Source organism: Cariama cristata, unplaced genomic scaffold (genome assembly GCF_000690535.1).
Source record: "Cariama cristata isolate BGI_N322 unplaced genomic scaffold, ASM69053v1 scaffold6693, whole genome shotgun sequence".
In the NCBI taxonomy this organism is placed as follows: domain Eukaryota; kingdom Metazoa; phylum Chordata; class Aves; order Cariamiformes; family Cariamidae; genus Cariama; species Cariama cristata.
In genome coordinates, this window is record NW_009608895.1 from 78,570 (window position 1) to 101,440 (window position 22,871).

Below are 22,871 nucleotides of genomic sequence, written 5' to 3' on the forward strand. Positions count from 1 at the left end.
GCCATGGCAGTGTGAGTAAACTGAAAGCAGTGTTCTGCTTCTCTGTGTGTCTTGTGTAGTAGGGGTGAGCTGATTACTCTTAAAAGTTCAGACATGGAAGGTTCCTAGTAAAATCTCCCACAGAAAGGGGAAGTGACAATCCTTTCAGCCTTACAAACAACGGGCTTTAACAATGTAGAGCCCTCAGTTTTCATGCAGTTAGCTGTTTGGGTTTTTTTCCAATGGGTTTGGCTGTGTTTGAAGGGTACAGTTTCAAAGCAATGTGGAGGAGGAACAGTTAGGGTGCAAATTAATTAGTATCTTATTATCAGGTCAGATAAGGTAAGGCATTTTCTAAACACAAGTTGCTATGGCTGCATATTATTGACTAGAATTGAGAGGATTGAGTCTTTATCCAGTTACATTAAAGCAAATCAGGAATAAATACACAGAAGTCAATGAGGAGTATCAACTTAAATATGCAGTTAATTTGGCTGAAAAGCAGTCTTGACAGTTTTTATAACAAACTATTCTAAGAGCCCTAAAGAAAACCTCCTTAAATTTACCTCCTTAAATCACAGTCCTTTGAAAAAACTGCATTGTTAAGTAAATCAAAGATATGAATACAATATGAAAAATCAGAGAATGACTAAAGTAGGATTCTACTGTTGTGATTGACACTTGGACATCCTTAAGATTGAGGGTGTGCTCATGAAGATATATGCTACATCATCAAAGATTTAATGTGGTGAATGGACTCAGTATACGTATAAGCAACATTTGCACATAAATCCTCCTAAGCCATTTAAAAAGCATGTAAATAAAGACCCAGTAGATTCCTACATGGCCTATATAAAATCCTTCTATATCAAGGAAACAGAATTTTCCAAATCAGTAATTATTGTTGACAAAATTAATGTACTTTTATATACAATCAGAATTCTTTCTTACATGATTCATATTTTACTGTTTTCATATTCATTTAATAGAAAGCTGATGGACAAGGCAACATCTCTGACCATAACACAGATAAATTATAAATCCCAAATTTGTTCTGATTCATGAAATAGGCATGAAGATATTTTTGAGATAAAAGGTAGTTTGTCATAATGTTCATATACTGGTATAAAGTTGATAGTCTTTCAGAGGTAATAGCGCTTGCTCTTCAGAGTGTTTCCACAGCCACCTTCCTAGGTTTAGTGTTAAGCCTACTCTGCACTAATATGAGGGCAGTAATAAAAGACACAAATATATCCTCTTGTGTGCTGGTAAGCCCAGAGACCAACTGTTTTTTCTAATACTTTATTGCTGGAAAAATAAGAAAAGGCTTATAATGGGTGACAGAACTGCATGTAATTTTAGTTTATACACTAGAAAAGAGGAATTACAAGACAGTGTAACTCTGAAATAATGATTGCAGAGTGCATGTTCTGAAGAACATTGCTCGCACAGAATCCCTTTAGGATACAACATTCAAGTTGTTAATATTTATTTAAATGCTTTTTAAAGCACAATAAAACCTGTGATGTTGTTTAGAAAGCTATAAATTAACAAGTACTGCTTAAACAAATGTACCATACATAGAATAAATGAATTGTAATCAGTCATTTTGCTTTCAATTATTCTTAGGGAGTTGCGTAGCTTGGTCATTGAGATGGTCTTGTCTACAGATATGTCGGGTCATTTTCAACAAATTAAAACAATGAGACATACTCTACAGCAGACAGAAGGGTAGGTCATTTTCCATTCTGTTCATTATCTATAGTCTTTCAATGAGCTCGTGTACAAGAAAATAATTTGAATAGTTGCTTTTGTTTTGAGATAATTGGAGCATGTCCTTGAATTGACAGGGTAGACAAAGCCAAAGCCATGTCTTTGATTCTACATGCAGCAGACATAAGCCATCCAGCAAAATCCTGGGAACTGCACTACCGGTGGACCATGGCCCTCATGGAAGAATTTTTTCGACAGGTGCCATTTTAAAAATATTTTAATAAATCTAGTCCAAGAAGTAATGGTTACACAATTAAATCTTTTCATAAGTCTACCAGCAAGGATGCTGTTGGTTGTGATTGACAAGCATAGTCAGTAGTGTATATTCCTTACTCTTCATACATACTACTGACATTAATTCAACTCTTATGCGCAGGAATAAGATGAAATTGTTATAGCTCTATATCTATTTCAGCTGATACCAGGATTCTGAGTGTTGTAGCATTTTTTTTCTTTCAATTATAATATAACTTGTCAAGCTGTTTTCATTCTGTAGACAGAGATTTATATATGCTTTGAGTTAAAAAGGAGCACCAGCAGGGTAGGATGAGAGACTTGAAAATAGGAAGAATTCATATTCAGCAAAGAAGGCAAAAAGTTGTTTCCATTTCACATTTCAGAAAGCCCTCCTATTTCTTTTCCTTGCTGGTACTTGCCATCCATAGTCTGAAGGTTTCACTTTAATTAACAGCTTGTTCCAAAGCCAGAGGTTAGATAGTATCATTCTGTTAACTCTCTGGCCATATATCCTAAAACAAAAATGAAGACACACCTTTGTGAAAGTCTTTTTATTTCTGTGAGATACTGAATTCAAAGAGAAAGGCTGGTAGGTGTTGGTGTCAGTGATGCCATTTTTTTACTCACCTCAGCAGATTAAAAAAAGCATTTCTCCAAAGGGGTAATACTCTCCCTGCAATGAATATTTGTGAACATGCACATTTTTAACATAACAGTTACTGAAGTACAATTGATAACCAAAATCTCATTTAGGTATTACAAAGTTTCTACAGTTATACTCAGGTTTTAAAAATGGTTAATACAGGTAGCAGAACAGTGTATGTCTTGCTCAGCTTGATTGTCATTAATTTGCTATATGCTGACATTTTCAAACCAGATGGATCACACTGGAAAAAGGGATCAGAATAAAACAGTCAGTTAAACCATGAGGTCGTTAGGCCCATCTGCCCTAGAAGGTTCTTGCTCGGTTCCTAGAGATCCTTTATACAAATTCTCAGTTGAGAGCATCAGGACATCCTTGACTGTGGGCTTTGCACTGGGAGACAGATTGGACAGCTGGTGCCTTAATCTAAATAATGAATGGACTGAGTTTTATGGAAATACTGAGTAGAGTCATGAGCTTGTGTCTACTTCTGTAAATGGAAATGATGAGGATTTTGAACTTGAGAGGAAAAAGGAGGAGCAGATTACCCCAGATATATATTACTTGAAAAGGTCAGAAATGACCAACTGTAAAAACATTTTAGACACAGAGAGACAGACTAGACAGAGCCCATGGGACAGTGAGGCAATGAGTCCAGTCAAGTGGATGTAGCATTAGCTGTAAACAGTACCACACTGGTCGTTGAGTGCATAGGATCAGCTAATGTTTTAGTTATTCCTTTATCTTTTCATTAGAAGTAACTCGATCCCAAATAAGCTGCTCAAAGACTTGAGAAGGCATTTAACAGCAGAATCAAATCACCGTGTATGTCTGCAACTCAGCAGTATAAAATGTGAAAGTCTTTCAGGCTGTAGAGGAGCGTGCAAGGAACTGAATCCCTCTTTATGCATACTAGTAAGAACAGCATGCGTGGAGTAGTTCCAACACATTTAAAGTGTGATGAAGTAACTGTAGTAACTGTGCATATATAAATGCATGGAGCGATGCGGACACAGTAGGTCTCCTGCTTTCTAGATGCACTGGCTTGGCTGTGCATCCTCTGGTGTGTTGATCTGAGTGTGTGTGATGAAAATCTCTGGGATTTCCAAACCTATGTCAGCCAAGATGAAGTAGTCCAAATGTATACAAAACCTACTAATTCCTCCTTTTCTTTAAAGACAGTAATTGAACTACTTCTACCACCTTACAGGAAAAAGCAATAGTCTGAAACTGCCGATGCAAAACCAATACTTTAACAGGCAGCTTTCAAAGTAGCGAGCACTGGCAAAAAATGAACAGTCACCTAGACAAAAAACTTTGTTAACTGCAGCTAACGGTTAAAATATGTGCCAGTGTTGACTTCAGGGAAAAAGCCAAACAACGCTTTAAGTTGAAAAGCAACAACTACAGGAAGTGTGTTTTAATGCCAAGGAAAATCTGAGCTACTTGTTTAAAATAGAAATACACCCACCTATCTCAAAACCTTAAAAATAAAGAAGTACATAGTTCAAGTCACTCAAAGAAGCATCACAGCTCCTATAGCATTCTGCTCTCAGTCTGAATAGAACCAAAAGCACAGAAAGAGAATTTGTCCAGCGAGTTCAGCACCTGAGCAAAGAATTGTTTTATTGTTTTGATCTTTACCTTGATTTTAAATGTCATGAAATTCTAATGATCAATTTAAATATCAGTGCTTTGTCCATTATTGCAATTTACAGTAGACGTAGACTTATATGACATTTAAGTGTTAATTATGTATTATATGAAGTTCAAAGTAATTCATAATTGGAGTAAAGAACTACTTGAAAACATAAAAAAAAAATCAAACTGATTCTTTGCTAGTGTGGAATTTTCTATTTTTTAATACCTAGTTAAGGGAAGATTCCAAAATTAATATTGCTTTAGAAAGCCTGTATTCAACAATGACTGAAATTGTTAGAACTAACCCAGTTTATATTATATCACAATCTGGCTCCTGGATATGCCACTAGCACTGCTCCTGGTAGTAAGTGTTCATGTGTTCATCTATACCCTGAAGTCAAATTATGAACACATGGGTATAAAATTTAAAGACCTTAGTGATAAAACTCTCCACTTCCACATGAAATACAATCTGTGAGCTACATCTGTTCCTGTGGCTGAAGTGGTTTCATTGGTATTATAGTTCTAAACTTTTCCCAAATATAGTTCAATGATACATGATAAAAAGACTAAGGAAGGTTGATACTGCCCCCTTCATCATCAGCTTCTGATGAGATCTTTGGGAAAATGGTATGTTCATGTACTGCTCCCCACTGAATGATCATGAAACAGCACTGTCCGTGACTAATGTAATATGTAGAGTCATTTTACTTGAAAAACTAAGTTTTCCTGTATCTACAATGTCAGTGCTTCTGGGTGCCAGGTTTGTCCAGCAACACGAATTATGGCCTCCTTTGAAAGGTGTCTCTTCAGGTTTTTTTGCGCAACTAGACTTTTTTTTTGAGCTTTTGCAAGTCAGTTGGTCTACCATGCTGAAAATGGAGATAACACCCTGCCATCTGTTAAGACTGTTATCACAGAAAACCTCCTTTAATGTGTTAGGTGTTGAAATATTTTCAGAACTAGGTTGTACAAGTCATCTTTATAATGAAAGTGAGCTTGTGCTTTTGTATGGCTTCAGCAGCAGAGTGACGTGCCTGCTAGTGAGAATGAGTTCAAGTCAGATCATGCCCTTGACCTGTGTAAATCCATTGAAGAAATTTTACTTGTTGGATAAAGCAATGTAATAGAAGGAAACAGTTAGCATTTGGCATACTCTTACAAACATGTTTAAATATCCCATTACATCTGGGATCAGCAGGACTAAACTGTGAATATTGAAGGACTTCATATATGTTAAATCTCATTGGCAGATGCCTTGCTCTTGAGGAGGACTTGCTTGCAATAAGTTCCTTTATATAAAAACTGTCAAGTGTAAGTTAGAATTTTGACTTTTACTTTTCCTGAAAATTTAAAGATAAATAATCAAGGGTTTTTTGCCTGTGGCTTGTTTTTATTTAGGAATATGTGTGAAGAAAGTAATCTGTTGAATAAATGCTAAGAATGTTGAGATTCCTTTGTCTCTTTGTCCCTCTATCAAATATGTGCTTATAATATTAAACGTTGTCATTTGCAGGGAGACAAGGAGGCTGCTTTAGGTCTTCAATTTTCCCCACTCTGTGACCGCAAGTCTACTTTGGTAGCTCAGTCCCAAATAGGTAATGACAAGTTGTATATTTCGTTTTCTTGTATGTGTAGGAGCATGTAAAATCACGTGGACATTTCTTGTACCCATTTTGAATTTTAAATGTTCCAAATGCTATCATATAGAACGTATTTCTTTGCACCTCTCTGTTCACCAAACTTACAGAATGTACAGCAGAAATGTCCTGATCTCAAATGAACATGAAGTAATTTCAGCATACGTGATGCCAAGGAGGGGTAGGAGAGGAACTAACCAAAGTACTGGACACGAGCCCAACTTTTACTGTACACACTTTAGAGTTTGGTAGATCATGTCCTCAGACAGATTGACTCTTGCTCAAGAACTCGCAGGTCTGTCTCTACTACAATCTGAAAGCCTGGTAATGTTTTGTAGATGCATCTTGACTTAAAGGTAATTCATACATCAAATCTCTGGACTGCAGTTAAGACTGTCAATGTGGCATGGTCGAACTACACAGAGTCAAGCCTCCTTGGGTTGACAAGGACCACTGCATTCTGTTCCTCTCAATCCTAATTGCATTTTGGCCAACAGTGGCCAAACTTCAGCTTCCCATTTCTGGAAATGGGGGTCTGGGCTCTCTCTATTCCTGTTTTCATCAGCAATAATGAGGGCATAAAAATCAGTAAAGATCACTGAAACTAGTTACAAGGACATACCCTAGAAGCATAGTGAGTAAAGCAGTATGTCCTACCATCTTCTGTACCTTTTATGTGAGTGAACACAGTACTCGGGAAGAGATTCTATAGGTGACAGTGTCTTATCCTTGAATTTAAGTATGTCATCCTGTCTGATCTAGTCATTCAAAATGTCCTTTATTCCATTTCACTGGGACTTCAAAGGCAACGTGCTTGCGGGTCTACCTACTGCAGGAGGGAAGCTGGATCCTAGGCTGAAGCACTGTTGCTCTCCTTTGTGCTGTGTTGCACGGTTAGTGTATGAAGACATCTGGAAATCCATTGCTAGCTCATGTTTTAGTGTGGTTTTTTTTTTTTCCTATTAAATGCTCCACAGAGAATAATGCTTCATTCTCTCACTGTGTCATTTCATACCTTGATGAGCACTTTAAAATGTAAGACATTGTTCAGAGCTGACATCTCAGAACTGTGGGATGAATGCTGTCTCCTAAGGATATTACTTGTTCTCTTCACTGATTTGACAGAACACTCCTACACACTGTGAAATAACACTTTAACTCCACAGAATAATAAACAGCGGTTTGAAATATTAACTCCTTGGCAAGAAGCTCTGAATGGTAAAAGAGGCAGTATGACTTCTGACCCCCTGACTCAATGGTAGCTTCCCTGCTACTTAATAATTAATATTAATTTCAAATGGTAGGTGTGTTCTGCAGTGCATAAAATTTACAAGAAAAAGGAATGAAAAGCTATAATTATTAATATCTAGTTATATTTATACAGCTTCAGGTATTTTTGGTTTTAGTTGTGCTTTTTTTCTTCAAGATTATAGTAGTGGTATCTAGTGTATTGAATCAGGACCACAGTCAGAAAATCAGCCTGATATCAAGTATTTATTTTTAGATTTGAGAGCTGTGGAAATTTAAAATCTAATTTTCTCTCTTTTTTTTCAAGGTTTCATTGATTTCATAGTAGAGCCAACGTTTTCTCTTCTTACGGACTCAATGGAGAAAATTGTTATGCCTCTCATAGAGGAAGCGTCAAAATCTGAAAGTCCTGCATTTGGGACACCCAGGTATGAATACACTGCTTAGTTATTGAACTAACATCAACTAACATAATAATGTCATTCTCAGAATTATTGCAACTATTTTAACAATTGGAGAAGTAACACAAATAGCTGTACAGTACTGCCACCACGTGGTGCCCTGTTGTACTTGCAATATCCTATTTCTTGACTGTGGACAATCGTGCATATAAAAAGGCAAAAACACAATAATGAGCAGATTACAAACGTATAAAATATAAAGTTGATTTTCTACAGCATATCTAGTAACAATTTTTTCCTTTCACTATAAACTTTGCAATAGATTATTGAAGTTCCTAGTTCTTTTAGCTGGAACCATTTTCAGTATAATTGTAATTGACAGTACCAAAAGTTATTAGTTCCTTTCTGAGAGACAATTGGAAGTGAAGGTGGTGAAGGGGGTTTCAGGTTATTTTCTGGGGTTTTTTATGCTGTGGATCACTTTCCTTCTTCACCTTTCCATGTTAATATTATTTGATATATACACTTGAGACAAAATTGATTACACTTATATTCCACTTGAGAGATCTAAACACAGTATAAGTGAGATGCACAGGCGGGGAGAGTTGCCCATCAAGCTCTTGATTTTTGCATCATGATAGAAGCTGTCTATAAAACAAACTAGCTATGACAGACGGTGTTGTCTGAGTGACTCCACGCTGAAAACATTGTTCAATAGTGAGATACTGGTTTTACAAATATTGCTTCTGTTACCACATTTTTTCGTTTTAAAACTGTAATCTGAGCCTTCACTAAGGCTACTAATATGATAATTGCAGGGCAATTTTTCATTTGCTGTGCATTAGTTAGATTTTAATAGCAAAATGGTGAACATAGCTCTTTTCTGATCGTGAGTTTGCATGTATTTTGGTTACTAGAAGTAAGTACAAGCTACTAGAAGTAGGTATTTATGACAGTATTCTTAGTGTTTTGGGGTATAGTGCTAAACTAAGGCATTATTGATAACAAATTTCTTTACCTACTCACTTCTTCATGAATGATTAGCAGCTGCAAATGATTAGTAGCTCCAGGCTTTGGCTGATGTTCATGACTGAGTGGTGGACGAAAAAAGGCTTATGATCCATCAAAGCTTCCTCATGTGAGGTGGAGGACAAAGGAATTTTTTCTTAGTGCGGACTCAAGAGCTACACTTACGAAGAGAGTGGAGAGCCTATAGCATGATACAGAAGTGTCTGAGCCAGCAGAGTTGCACAAACGCTACTGAGTGGACGCCTTGAGTATATGGTGTGACATTCACTGAGGTGCCTGGAAAACGTTAGAATTACAGCCTATTCTTTCCGTTCTATTCCATTCAACATCTCTGGAGCACACGGAAATTACAGTTAACTCTTCTAGTGCAGTTCTCACTGATATATTCACTGCAACTATAGTTTCTGATTAATGGAAAACCATTTGTATGCATATTAACATCTGTCTTTGGTACCATTGAGATAAACTATGCAGCATAATTGAGTAAACAAAACCTGCTATGACATGATTACCTGTACAAGACCAGAAATAGGTCTGATTTTTTAATCCTCAGAAAAAGAGTTCATTCTTTTTTTCCCACCTTTCATGTATCTGCATATTCACATACGAATAATCAATTTGACTTCTACCTCACCTTACGAGTAAGCTAGCTGCAGTAGCTCTTAAGTGGATTTCAAAGCCATTGTACTAAATCTTGCTTTGACTACACTTGAAAGCATGTATCTTGAAGAGAATTTTCAGCTGAAGCTAAACTTACCTACCTGTCATATACTTTCATGTCTTGCTTTTTATAAATGCGTCAAACAATAACAATAAGATGTCTGTCTTGTGAGCCCCAAAGATACCAGTCGCTGTTCAAAAACACAGCTAAGCAGCTGCTCCAGAATGGCTACATAAACATTGTTTGAGGAACCAGCTTACAAGTAATGTATCTTCCGCTGTCACATTTTTTCAAGAATTCCCTGGAAAAAGATCAGTAAGAATCGGTCCCAGGTTACAGCTTCGAGTTGAAGAAATGTCTTGTACCTTAGGCATTCTTTAGTGAAAACTATTTATTTCAAGTTAGTGATTGCATGTAGGGCCTAAGGAATTTGATTCAAATTAACTGTTTGTGTATTATTAAAATTGCCTGACTGTGTTAATAATTTAGGGTTTTTTCCCTTCTGCAGCCAAAATAGTTTGGGAGCAGTAAGCAGTGCTGAAGCACAAAGACGACCCAGTTTTAAAAGTACAAGTGATGGAGGGACTCATACAGAAAATTCTCTAGCAACTGTAGACCTAATGAGCTTTAAGGACAACTTGATGAAGATCATTCAAGCTAACAAAGAAAGATGGAAAGAATTAGCAGTAGAAGGTATGATACACTAAGGTGGAATGTTTTTATAAGTTACTCCCTGAGATCTCCCCTACTTTCATTTTTTAATTTCCTTCAACCTATAAAAATACATAGTTGTCTTATATTCATCTATTTTACGTCTTAATGTTTGTTTAGATGGTCCTGTTTTGCTCTCCCTGGAGATATAAAGAGATGTAGGTGGTCAGGGGAATGAGAGGAAATCCTACAGTGTGTAAAATAAGACTCTGTGCTGCTCAGCTTATCTTTAAAGGTCTGGTTTAGAAATGTGCATTCTTGCACATTTAATCATAGCTGATACTGACATCTACTTTAAATGCCAAAATCAACAATTCAAAGTAGTATGTGCTGCCACATTTCTTAAGAAACGTAAAAGTTGTACTTTGCTGTTAGAAATGCTATTTGTTCCCCACCGTATGGAACAAAATTCAGTATTGCAGGCTTCTTGGGACTACGCTGTAGACAATTATTTAAATGACCCAGTGGATCTAAAGATTTGGGCAATCACAGCATGTATTAGACCCAAACAAGGCAAAAAGTGACTCTTCATTTGCTGGTTGATAGTCAATAAAGCCAAACCTGCATCAAGCATCTCAGTTCATAAGCCATACCTGAAAATTGTCTGGAGTTACAGTTATCTGTGTAAAATGATTTGTGATAATTGTTGAACACAATTTAGAACCTTGATCCAGGTTAAGTGAATGTCATTTGGGAATATTTTGTCCACAGTCTGTGTTGTTTTTGAGTAAGCACCTGGAATATTTCAGTGTAGTGTTTCACTGCCGGGACTGGTCTTGCTGCACATGACCTGATACTGACTGCAGGGAGTGGTGTCCTGGGACCCAGTATCAGCCTTGTCTTTCATCCCATCATCCAAAGCAGCATCTTATTTCCCAATGAGGTGTCAGACAAGACAGAAAAACACTGCTGAGTGGTGCTAAATTCAAATTTAGTGCTAAATTGCAAATGAATATTCTCATTAGGAGAATATTAAGTAGGAGCAAACTTCCATACATCTATTGTGACAATGACTTGAGAGTTAGGTAGAAGGGGCAGCTGAGGAGGAGATTTAACTAATATTATCTCTTCTTCATGAGCAGCTTCATATGATCAATCACCTCTTTTGGTATTGTCTAACTAATGCTGACTAGTCAAAAGGAAAAAGCTGCTAATTTGTGGTGATCAGTAGTAATAGCAGACCACCACAGTGCCCAAGACCACTTTGCTACAGCCTGCAGAAATCAAGCAGCCCTGGGCTACCTACATGCAAGGTCTTTCAATATGGAAGAATGGAGAACTTGCTATTTGGAAGTTTGCCATTTCCAGTTACATGTAACTAACCAGTTTGATTTTGGTACATCAGCTTTTTGGTATATTGTTTTAGAGTTGTACAGTGCTATCAAAGAGATAATTCCTCCTCCATTTCCAGTGCTTTGTGTGATACATTTAGCCCAGTTTAACTAGGCTGTTCACAGCCATGAAAACACAAAGCTTCTCACAGCAAGAGATTTAAGAATTCTTCTAGGTAAATGATTGTTTCTCTATACAGTCAGTATTAATGTGATGCGCAGCAAGATCCAGGAAACTCTGGACATGCTTTCTGCTGTGAGAAACAGAGCTATTAATGTTCCAAGACTCCATGGACTTTGTTGAGATGATGGTTGTCTATATTCTAGGATGCCCTTCTTTTCTTCTATCAACTTGACTAATGATGTATGTCTAAGTATTTCCTGAACAGAGTTATGGAATTACAGTAAAATGTGCATTAGGAAAACTGATGGGTAAGTGGAAATAGCTGGTGTTGAGGCCAGAACTTGATGAACAATATTGACTCTGTGTGATTGTGGTTGAATCAATCTTGCAAAACCTCTGTGAGAGCAAGGAAGAGATTTATAGAAAACTGTCCCATAAAGAGACTACTTGCAGCAACATCTGCAGTTGCCTGGAGCATGGCATGGAGACCTTCAGGGTGCCTGGTTAGAATCTAGATGAACCTTGTGAATAGCGCAAATACTTTTGAGTACAGATTTATATTTTGTTAGTATACAGTAAGTTTTTAAATAAAAGCTGTGGGGGAATTATATAGGTTTTGTGAAAGTTAAGATATTTTCCATTCATTTGGAATAGAATGTATGGGCACTTAGTCCATATGTGGGCACTAAGGGCTGCTGGAAAAGAGGTCTTCATTAAGTGAATGTAGCCCTCTATAGAGCACTGTCTGAGGTACTACATAAGTTCCTTGTCACATAATGGGAGAAGGAATCTGTCGCAACTGGTCCAGATCAGCAGTATGTTGGCTCTGAAGCTGCACCCTGCAAAAGCTGAAAATCCTTAATCAGACTGTGCAAAATTAGCACCTAGTAAAGAATGAAAAGTATTGAAATACATCCCCTTTCCACTTGAAATTCCTTTCAGATTGCACTCAAGTTTGTCTAAGCTTGTAAGTGAATAACCTGAGACCTTGAACCTCAGATAATTCATTCCATCCTGTCTGGATCTCATCTTACCTTCTCTGACTCTATTGTTTGATGAAAAGTCTTTAGGTTGCTCTGGGCATATGTAAGAAGTTGTGTTTTCTTCATATATTAGCTGGAGCTGGTACCAAGTGAAGAAATATCAGGGATAAATCACTACCAGGTGAAAGGAGTGTTGTTATTGCTATCATTACCCAGCTAGATAATTTACGACAAGCTGCAAAGAGCTGAGTACACTGAGGAGGTCACATGTATGAGGACAGTGTGCCATGGTAGTGAGCAGGCTGACTGTTAGTGTAGATCTCCAAACACGTTTCCCGAGCTGACTATGACAAACAGTACTTGTGCTGTTAAAAGAACCATCTGCCTTCTTGTCAGTGGCCTCTGCAAACACTAGGCATTGTTCCCAGGTTAGTTCCCAGGCTCAGGAGAAGTTGTCTCTATAAAATGTAGTAATACAGATGCACAAGTAATATAGGAAGGAAACTAGCAACAATCCATATAATTTCCTGAGGATGACTTGAACTCGTTCCAGCCTGTCACCTTTTGAGGATAAGGCTACTCATGTAGCACTGGTTGGGAGGCAGTTCAGCTGGAGCAAGGGCTCCCTCAGCAACGGATAAAGAAGATGATCCGACTCCTATCCCAGACAATCCGGAGCAGAAGACCAAGACACACTGATGGTGTTGTTGACAGGGCAGCTTTCCTGGAGATGCTGGTGTTACCCCTCCCTGAAAAGGCAGTTGCTGTTGAGACTTCATTCAGAGCAAGCAGCTTGTGCAAGGAACAGTGTGCTTTATTTTGGAAAGGCCCATGTTAGTAAGGGAAGCATTTGCCTACCTAGGCAGCTGTTTGAGAGCTTCTTTAACAGAAGGCTCACTACGTGATGGCTCCATTTTGCTAAAAAGGCCATGTCTTGTATAATTGATGCAGAGGAGCTCAGTGCTCTATAGCCTAAGGGTCTTCAACCTTTCACCACTGGAGAATTAGAGGAATGTTTCTCAGGCCTTTCAGGGAATGCTGTTAACAGGGAATTACCATAATGATCAAACATCTGGGATTCTAATTTGAAAGCCTTGATGTTTAATTAATATTCCAAACCCCTAATCACCAGATAATCTGTCTTTGTTCAACTCAACACAGTGATAAAGAGGCAATTCCAGCCTCTGCATTACTTCAACACATAGTGCTGATGGCTGCTACTATTTGCAATTGCAGTAGCTGTAGCAAATAGACAGTAAAGATGCTCAGATGACTCTGAGAGGTTCTTTCATTAGAGAAAATGTTTGCTAACTGGATTTTAAGGTCTGGAAGAAACGCACATGTTGTTGGGAAAGATTTAAGTATCATGTAAGATCTTACATGACACAGTTCTTAAAATATAGAGAAATTGTAACATAATGATTTAGTATTTAAAAAATACAATGTTTATTCCTTAGACCTAGAAAGTTTATTCCTTCATGCTTATTTTGTTCTATAAAAATGTTCTGAAGATTTACTAATCAAGTTGGTCAGTAGTTGGCAAGCTCAGGTACTCTTAACAGAGTAAAAGGGTATGGACTAGTAATCATGTTTACCATCTGTTTAGTAGGTGTCATTGGAAAGAAAGTTACAGGGATAAATAGGTATCATTATCTTCACTTTACAGTTGAGCGAAAAGAAGCACAGACAGCCTAGGACTCTCACCTCAGGTTGTATAATAACACAAGGGAATGCAGCATACAAACCAAGGGTCCAGCTGCCAGTGAATGGGCCCATCCCGAAAGCATGTTAACGTTGTTCATCTTCAGGATAATACAACAGCAGTGTTACTTGTTGTTCCCATTTTATGCTTATGTAACCCTTCTGAAGACTTAACTGTTACAGGACCTGACCAAAGGTTGATTGTTTGTGTGGAAAGTGATCAGTGGCAAACCTTGTCCTCAACGCCTTTTGGCAGTGCACTGTGCTGCACGGCTCAAGGGTGTGTGTCTGGGGTAACTGACCACTCTGGGACAGGATGAAAAATACGTGAGGCTGAATGAGGCTCTCACACTGTCCTGTGCTTAATTTCAATAATAAAAATATGAAAAAATGACAACTATTGCATCTTTGGAGTAGAGATCAGCTCTTTTTTTCTCCCGTGGGCAGCAACTTTGAATAACAAATGTTTCTTCTGAAAGACCTCTGCATGGTACCTGCAGGCCCCCCTCGGGCACTTTCAGTCCTGCATACTTCCAGTCACAATAACCACAGGGTTCTGTTCCATTTTGTCTGAAATATTTTCTCTGCAGACTCACTAATAAGAAGAGAGTAACAGCTGCTGAACTGCAGAAGTCTGAGAGTGATGATCTGATAGCATGTTAATGGGATTTAGCAGCCGCTAGGAAGGGTGGGTGGTGGGAGGATGTGTGTGACAGTCACAGAAACTGACTGATGGTTTGGCACATGAAATCTACCCTAATGGACTGTTTTAATCTGTTGGAGACAAACAAATTCAAGGGGCTAAAGGAGTCCGACCTAGGACCAGTGATTTTAATTGCAGTGCTAGAACATTTAGGTCATAAGCAGTTTTTGGGCCAATCCAGAAAAGTGTTAAGAACAGTGGGAAGGGGAGGATTTTTCACCAACCGGTCTGGGGAAGTGCAATGAATGGGTTGAGCTAAGAGTAGCAAGAAACATATTGTATTGGCAGTATGTGGTAAATGACAGACTAAGGAACGATAACTGAGCCTGATAATGGAACCTGTTATATATCCTCCTGGAGTGTACACCAGAGAGCTGACCTGCGTCTGCACGTGATGAACTACATGACTTAAAACACCTTTTCCCTTTAGTAGGCTTGGAGCAGCATGTCCCTCCCTTCCCGTCCCAAAAGTCCCAGCACTCAAGCCCCTGTACTTACAGCTAAATGGCAAAAGAGAAGTAAAAGGCAGAGGTAGCCACCCTAGGAAACCATAAACTCACAAATAATTTTTAACCAAATCTTTTAGTAAAAAGTTTTGATAGCTAATGAAGCCTTTGCTACATTTTCTATATGATGCGATGCTGTGACATCAAGTGCCACTGGATTACATGGTTTGCAGTGGGTTTATATACTCCTATTTCTGTGGTGAAATTTGTGTGAGGAGTTGAAAGTGGAAGGAATGTGTCTAAATAACTCTGGGTTACTGCAGTGTATTCTTGGGTTTGAAAATGGCAGGATGGTTGGGAAAAAATCACAGTTGTTTGGGAATCCTTGGACATGTCTTTAAACTTATTTGGGAGTCCTGGAGGCACCAGGATCAGTCCTCTCACTTTCTGCAAAGTTTTGATGCTTATTGCTGGTCTCTTCCTCTTCTCTTTAAAATGGCTGATGTGAGAACAGGTCTTTTAGAAGGTGCAGTTCCTTCCCATGTTGTCCCGGTTTTGGTTTTTTGTCACTGCTTTCTGGAATTTTGTTTTTGCAGTAAAAAAGGAGGCAAGCAAGCCTAGAAATCAAAGTTTGTGATAATATACAAAGAGAGCCCACAACATCCAGCAGCATTCTTCATTACAGATTCCTCAAATAATTTAATTCTTAGTGAAGATGAACAGCTTTCCTCTCTAATTCAGTAGTTTGCTAATTCTTAATACTTCAGTGTCATTACATCTTTCTGTAAGGGTAAGCTGTTGTAGCTGATTTCAACACAACCAATGAAAATAGCAACGTGATTCAGCAGATGTTTGCTTTACTAGGGTTTAGTGCTTGGCAGTCACTGCCATCAGCTGATTTGAGATGTCCTCCTTACACATGGCTTTCGTGGTTTTCCTCTCCACTCTTAAGTCAGTACATGCTCAAGTGGGGCAGTTGCTGGAGACAGATAGGTATCTTATAAGCCCTGTAAGGTGCAGATGATAGTAGTTGAATGCTCTGTTTCTTATTACAGAAAGGCCAGGAAAAGAAGGTCGATGGGCATATACAGAAGAGAAAGTACCAAAATGTAGAAAACCTTCCTTGCCACTTAGTAGACCATGTCCTGAAAGTGTTGCTGCATACAGAGGCAGTAAGGTAGCTGAGGTGGTGGAAATGAGTGTTGTAATTGGTGATGCAGACTCACCAGAGCTTCTGCAGCAGCAGAGCAGCGATACTATGGAGACCGCAGAGTGCTACAGCACCATGCTAGAGATTGAGCCGTGTGACAGTTTTAGTGTTTCGTGGGCTGTTTAGTCCTTCATTGGACTGACAGGAATTCAGTGCTCTCATTCACTCCAGGAAACAATAAAAAAAAGAACTTAAAGAACTTGCTTCAATTTTTTGAGACTTACTAAGCCAAGGAAAAAGAGGTGACTTGATGAAAGAGTAGTAGTATCTGGTGAAAAGGGGACAGGAAAGAAGTCACTTTACTAGTTAACAGGTTTTATGTAGATGCAAAATTACTAAGTACCAGAATTTTTCAACTATTCTGAAATTTGGCTATTACCTTAAGACTCCTGCCAGTTTTCAAAGCAAAACAATGTATTACAATTATTTTGTCAACAGACCAACCTAAACACAAGGGACGAAAGACACCACTTCTACCATGTTTACGTATCAAATGCCATTGCTGCTTCCTGATTTAAGGCAGGAGTTCAGAAACTGCACGGAAGTACAGAAGAGAGGGATAAGTGAGTCACCCCTAACAGACCAGTGAAGAGAAGCCATTTGTTTTACAGATGAACTAACACAAATTTTGCTGAATAACACTTGGCTTCTTGTAAAGAAAACAATACCAAACAATTGAAAATATGTAAACAAGCCTGGCTCTAGGCACTTTTACCAAGTTAAAACAGAGAACACAAAACCAGTAGCAACAATAACACGTACCCTGAGTTCACTGCACAACACACTTCTATCTGCATTTATTTGAATGGATATGATAATCCTTAAGCTGTTCAGTGCCTAACTGACCCCCTCCAAAAAAATAGGGGAGTTTTCTAGAGGGCCAATAAGGTTGTTTAATCTTATTTATCTATTTACTCTTATTAAATGTTGTCAATGTTGCAAATGCCAGGTCACATTGTTCATTTAACATACCCCATTTCCACCTCTAGCTGGCCGTGGTAATGTGTGCCCACAGGGGAGGAGGAACTTGCTCTTCCTAGCAGCCCAGTGCAGGGTGAGGGGCAGCAGCCTTGTCCGCTGCTCTCAGAGGGTTCTGGCAGTTCGTGGCTGGATGGAGGCAGAGGCTTTGTCGTAGTACTTATTGCAGTTCTTACTGTCCGGCAGTAGGGATCAACCATCATGCCAGCTCTGAACCTCTTACACTAGTGGTATTAACTTAGCAGCACCTTGCATTAATTTTAGTTATTTGGTCACAGTCCCAGTCTCAGCCTCTTTTAAAGACTGCTAAATATTTCTGTTTCATCAGAGTGATAGGACAGAGGAAATGATTGAAAATGCCATTTAGGATTGAAGCTGAGTGGAGCAAAGCAAGTCAGAACATAGACTCAGACATCCAGCAGATGAGAGACTTAATAACAACAAAAAGGATTGGGGGTCTTAATGAAAGTTGTAGTATCATCATAGAGGATTTTGTACTCCAGGCTTCTCAGTCTCATTCACAACTACTAGCCACTCCTCCTAGTTGCGCTGAACAAACTCCTCCCAAGCGGACAAGATACTTTTCTTGAAGCTTATTTAACTGAGAGTGACTTTAAAATTTTATCACTATGGAATGGTCATCACAGATATGATTATCAGCATTAAAAGGCCAATCTTTAGCAATAGTTTTAACTCCAAAGATTTTAAAATTCCATAGTATTTTTCATACTTAGAAAACATAATATTTTTCTCACCTATTCTTTTCTACTGACTTTTGGAATAAATAGTATCACACCAGTTTAAATGCAATAGGTATGACATTTAACTAATGTGTTATCAGGTATACTTGGTGCAGAGATACTCCGTTTCAAAGCTACATCCATCAGATGTGCATAGACCTGAGTTAGAGTTTGGCTGTGCTTAAACAGCCAAAACAGACGTGCTTGAGATCGTCTCAAGATTAGTCATAGAAATAAGAGACCAGCATGACAGAAGTTAAGAACAGGCCATCAGCATTGTTCTGATTAAACTGTTAATCTTCATTTGCCAGTTTAAGTTTGGTAGGGAGTGAAGGAAAGCAATTTTAAGTTTAGATATTCAGCTTTATGAACTAAAAAATAATAGTGGCTTTTGCCTATATGAATATTCTGAGAGTTCTGTAATGAGAATAAAGTGGTCAGCCACTCAGTTACACCAAGACAAATCTGAATACTGGTTAGAATTGTCCTAAAACATCATTCTGTCAGAAAAATACTGTATGTTCTTACCAGCTTTCAGGTTAAAAAACCCACCTTTTGTAGTGTGAACTGAGTTAATATTATAGTTTTATATGTGATTATAGTTCAGCTTTGCTTTCCTCAACTTACTGATGCATCTGAACAGCATCTGAAATACTTCATCTTGGAATTTCCATGGCTTTTGTATAACATTCAGGATAAATGCTTGAAGCTCTCCCATATGGAGGCAAATATGACACGTAAATCAGTTTCTTGGGACAAAAGCCTTAGGTAAGTAGATTTATACTGTGAGTGACAGGTGCTGTAATTAACATATCTAGATTGAACATCAGATTTTCTTCAAGTTGCATATACATATTTCTTAATGTCTTTAGCCCAACCACTTCTTTGTAAGAGCTGCATTGAAGTCTGTAGAAAAAGAGTACCTGTCCAAGTTTGAGAAGATTTGGAATCCAAAACAAGCAGGTCTCTAAAGTTTGTTAGAAAAAAAAAAGGCTTAACAATATAGAAATTGCTCAAATTTGAAAGTTCTTGATTTTTCAAAAGTATGCCAGAAAGTAGAATAACTGACAAAAAAAAGGAAATTATTTAATTATTACATGCTTCTATATATCAGTTCAGATTTGGAGGTGTTCCTTTCCATCCTGTTTCACAGGCCACATTGTACTTCAGGGGGAACTTCCTTTGGAAGTTCAGAAAAGTGAGGTGACAGAGATGCCAAATACTGACTGTGGTAGAAATGTGATTACAGACTGGACTATCTTTCAGTTGTCATATGCAATCAGTTTTGGTCACTCACAAGCAGAGTTTCTGGGAGCTGCCAGTTAAATTCAATAAATATCTCAGTGCTTGGTTCCCTTAATACAGTGTGCACATCCAAGTTAGAAACTTTATGCAATATCATGCAGCTATTTTGTGCAGGTGTCATTCAAACTGCAATGCTTTCACTTTTTATAGTGAAAGTGTTTTGTATCTTCTAAAATCTGTATTTACAAAACAGAGATTCTAATAGCAAGAGAGATGAAGATGGTGCAGTTATTTTTTATCAGACTTTTCACCTTCCGTCACAAGTTTTCCATTCTCTGTTTTCTTCATCTTCTAGTTGCTTCTGGTACCACCTCTCTGTGCTGTTTTGTTCTGCCTCCTTTTACTGTGTGCCATTTCATTTGTGCTATTCTCCAAGTCTCTGCAGTAGAGCAAGGAATAGAGCCTTCCACAAACATTATTTTCTCCTGTAGCTACTGTCTCCTGAAGCACAATTTCCACTGTATTTCTTCCTTCCCATTCTGTATGTGCCACTCACCATCCAGTACTGAATTCCATGCGTGTAACCCTCTATAACTTGTTCCGGCTGAAGCTCTGTATTAGCTGACATTTTGAACTTTTCCAGGGTGATAGGCCAACTTCCTTCAGGGCTTCCCTTCAGTTCTGAGGCCTCCCCCATCCCCAGCCAGGTGCTCCTCTCCATATGCCCTTTCTGTGTTGCAGAACTGACGAGCTCTGCTCCTCCTAGTCCTGTGGTGGTTAACATCACTGCTGGAGGACGTGACTGCAGCATGGGGTCCTCCTGCTCCCGTCCTTCAGCTTACAGCGTGTCTGATAATGCTCCTTGCTCTGTACTGAGGCCAAAAAAAAAAGAGGTACAAAGTAGAGATCAAACCAGAAAGTGGACCACTATGGTTCAGTTGCAATAGTGTAATCAGGAGCAGGATCTGACCCATATTAAACACACCAGTGCACAAGTCCTCATGCAGTAATTCGATGTCCATAGTGTTCCCATGTGCAGCTCTATCAGTCACTACTCTGAAATCAAACAATTGTGGCATATCCTTCTTATCTAATTCACATATTTTGTTCCCTCTTTATAGAAGAACTTGTGAAAAATGTTGGTGAACAGGAAAAAGACCAAAGCAGAAATTCCACAGATGCACAGTTACAGGAAGAGACAACAAGGATACAAAATGAGAGTAGTCAGGGAAGCGATGGTACAACCTGTCCTCCCAGATCCATCGTCCTACAAGTAGTCTCTTTCGACACTCCTCTGAGTGATGAATCCAACTCAGAAAAATGCACTAACTCTGAATCGAACCAGAAAGATCTCACCGATGCCCAGCAAGAAACACAGAATACAGACCCACTGAATGGTAATACTTCATCACAGAGCACCACTCAATCTGATGAAGCTGTCCAGGGTGAAGCTGCAGCAGTGTCTGGTATCTCCCTGTCAAACATCGACAGTAACGTAAAATATCAAAATAAGGTGTTGTACAAACCACCAGCATAAGACAGTTCTTCAGGCATATGTAAAACCAATAGTGTCCTAAAACCATCAAATAAAAGCTTGTTGATATAAACAAATATCATATTGATATTAGCTATTCAGTATCTAGTAGAAAAGTTTTTACATAAAATACAAAGGCCTTTAGTTGAACTGGAAGAATGATTTTAAAGTGATTTACAGATGTGCATTAGCAATTAAATAGCAGTTTGTTACTGGAGAATGAGGTAGAAGTTCAAAACAGAACTTTCTAACATTTTCTCTTTGAGTAGGTAATTATGCTTATGTCATTAAAATGCAGTCCCCTTAGGTTAGGCACCTAATATGATTATTATTTTGTAAACCATATCCTTTGTACTATATGCAATGTGAATTTTAGAGTTAACTTTAAGTAGATGGAATTTGCGAACTGTAGTAGGTGTGGGATTGTGTCATTCTGTTAATCGAAAAGAAAGGTCTCCTCACTGTAGTTTGCAGGACAAGCGGAGCAGCCAGAAAATCCCTATAATGTCAGAATATTTTTTAGAATGTATTTTATCACAATCTGACTATGATTTAGTATCTGTTGACTGTAAGACAGTACCAAGGGCAAAATGCCCAAGCAATAGTAATAGGTGTTATCAAAGTAAGAGAAAGTCACTGTGCATTTTAATTTTATTTTCTGAGTTTGCTTACATTTAGAGTAAGCTTTGAGGTATTAGGGTAATAAGAATAATCAAGGCATATAATGACACTTCTTTTCCTCACTTCCAGTTAAAATGCTAAATTCATTAATGCTTTTATGACAGTGAGCCTTGCAATATTGTGCCAGAAGTATGGCATTGTCTGAGCAGCAACACTGAAGTACTTATAAGGCTTAGCTTAGACATAAGTATATGACTTGTCATATTTCTCAAAAATGCTTTTTACGGAGAACTCCCACTTATTCTAGAGTTCCACATTCCAGCACTCCATGCTTTTGTTGTTGACAGTTTTTTTCCATCAGAAATAACAGATGGTTAATTTAGCATCCTAAATCAAAATATTTACACTAAAATTAATTTCACAGCATTTGAAGTTGTCTAATAATTGACATTTTTGTCTTTTGATGTGTATTTTTTGCACCAGTTTTTTCATTAAAGCCCAACTTGAAATTTAAGTGCCTTAGAAAAATTTCCCATCTCCTGGATGAGGAACACAGTAGGAAAAGCTGCATCTTTATCTTTCAAACTATGCAAAAGGCAGTTGTGGTGTAGCTGTCCTTGGGGGTCTTTAGGTGGCTGACCAACAAAAATTCTGTTTGAGAGGTCAGATACAACTCAGCATGCAGTTAGTGCACTCTGTTGCCTTGTCAATCTTTACCTTTCCTATGAGAACAGAGATTTCTTATTTTAGAAAAAGCTGATCTCATTCATTTTCTATGGCAGGGAATTTTCTACAGAATACCTTGTATTTTAACACTTCAAACTGCAAAATTTATGAAAAGGGTAAGAAGTGATTGAGTTTGTAATAATGTATTTCCAAAGGCAAACATGATCTGGAAGCTATTTTTTTCTTGAAGATGGTAAAAAAGGTTTAATAACATGAATTCCACCAATCCAAGTATGTTCCCTCACTAGAGATGACAATATTCAAAAAGAGTTCAGATGAATAATGAAACAGAAATAGAAGTTTGATTTAATTATTTTGTGGAAATAGATAGTATTGGTAATGTCCTGAACCAAAAGCCAGAGCTCATATGAGGACATTGCTCAGCTCTTGCACCACTAAAGAGGCAGTGGTATTTAAACCAGGGACTTATAACAAGTCGTGGGGAAAGGGAAGATATAGCAGGAGACATAGCTGCACCAAGCCATTAATCACACGGTAAGAGAAACAGCAAGCAGCAAATTATTTTTAAGGGAACTCCAGAGGGTGAATGATGAGCCAATACTCCC

At 38.2% G+C, this 22,871-nt stretch overlaps 1 protein-coding gene across 1 annotated transcript in view; it reads left to right on the forward strand.

Annotated features, from left to right (window-relative positions):
• LOC104159423 (calcium/calmodulin-dependent 3',5'-cyclic nucleotide phosphodiesterase 1A-like) overlaps nt 1–22,871 on the forward strand; it is a 62,464-nt gene that overhangs the window by 33,863 nt on the left and 5,730 nt on the right. The window contains exons 10-15 of the mRNA XM_009697323.1: nt 1,609–1,710; nt 1,830–1,950; nt 5,790–5,871; nt 7,469–7,589; nt 9,761–9,945; nt 20,546–20,821. Coding sequence (XP_009695625.1) covers nt 1,609–1,710; nt 1,830–1,950; nt 5,790–5,871; nt 7,469–7,589; nt 9,761–9,945; nt 20,546–20,821 — 887 coding nt within the window. The remainder of the gene's footprint in view (nt 1–1,608; nt 1,711–1,829; nt 1,951–5,789; nt 5,872–7,468; nt 7,590–9,760; nt 9,946–20,545; nt 20,822–22,871) is intronic.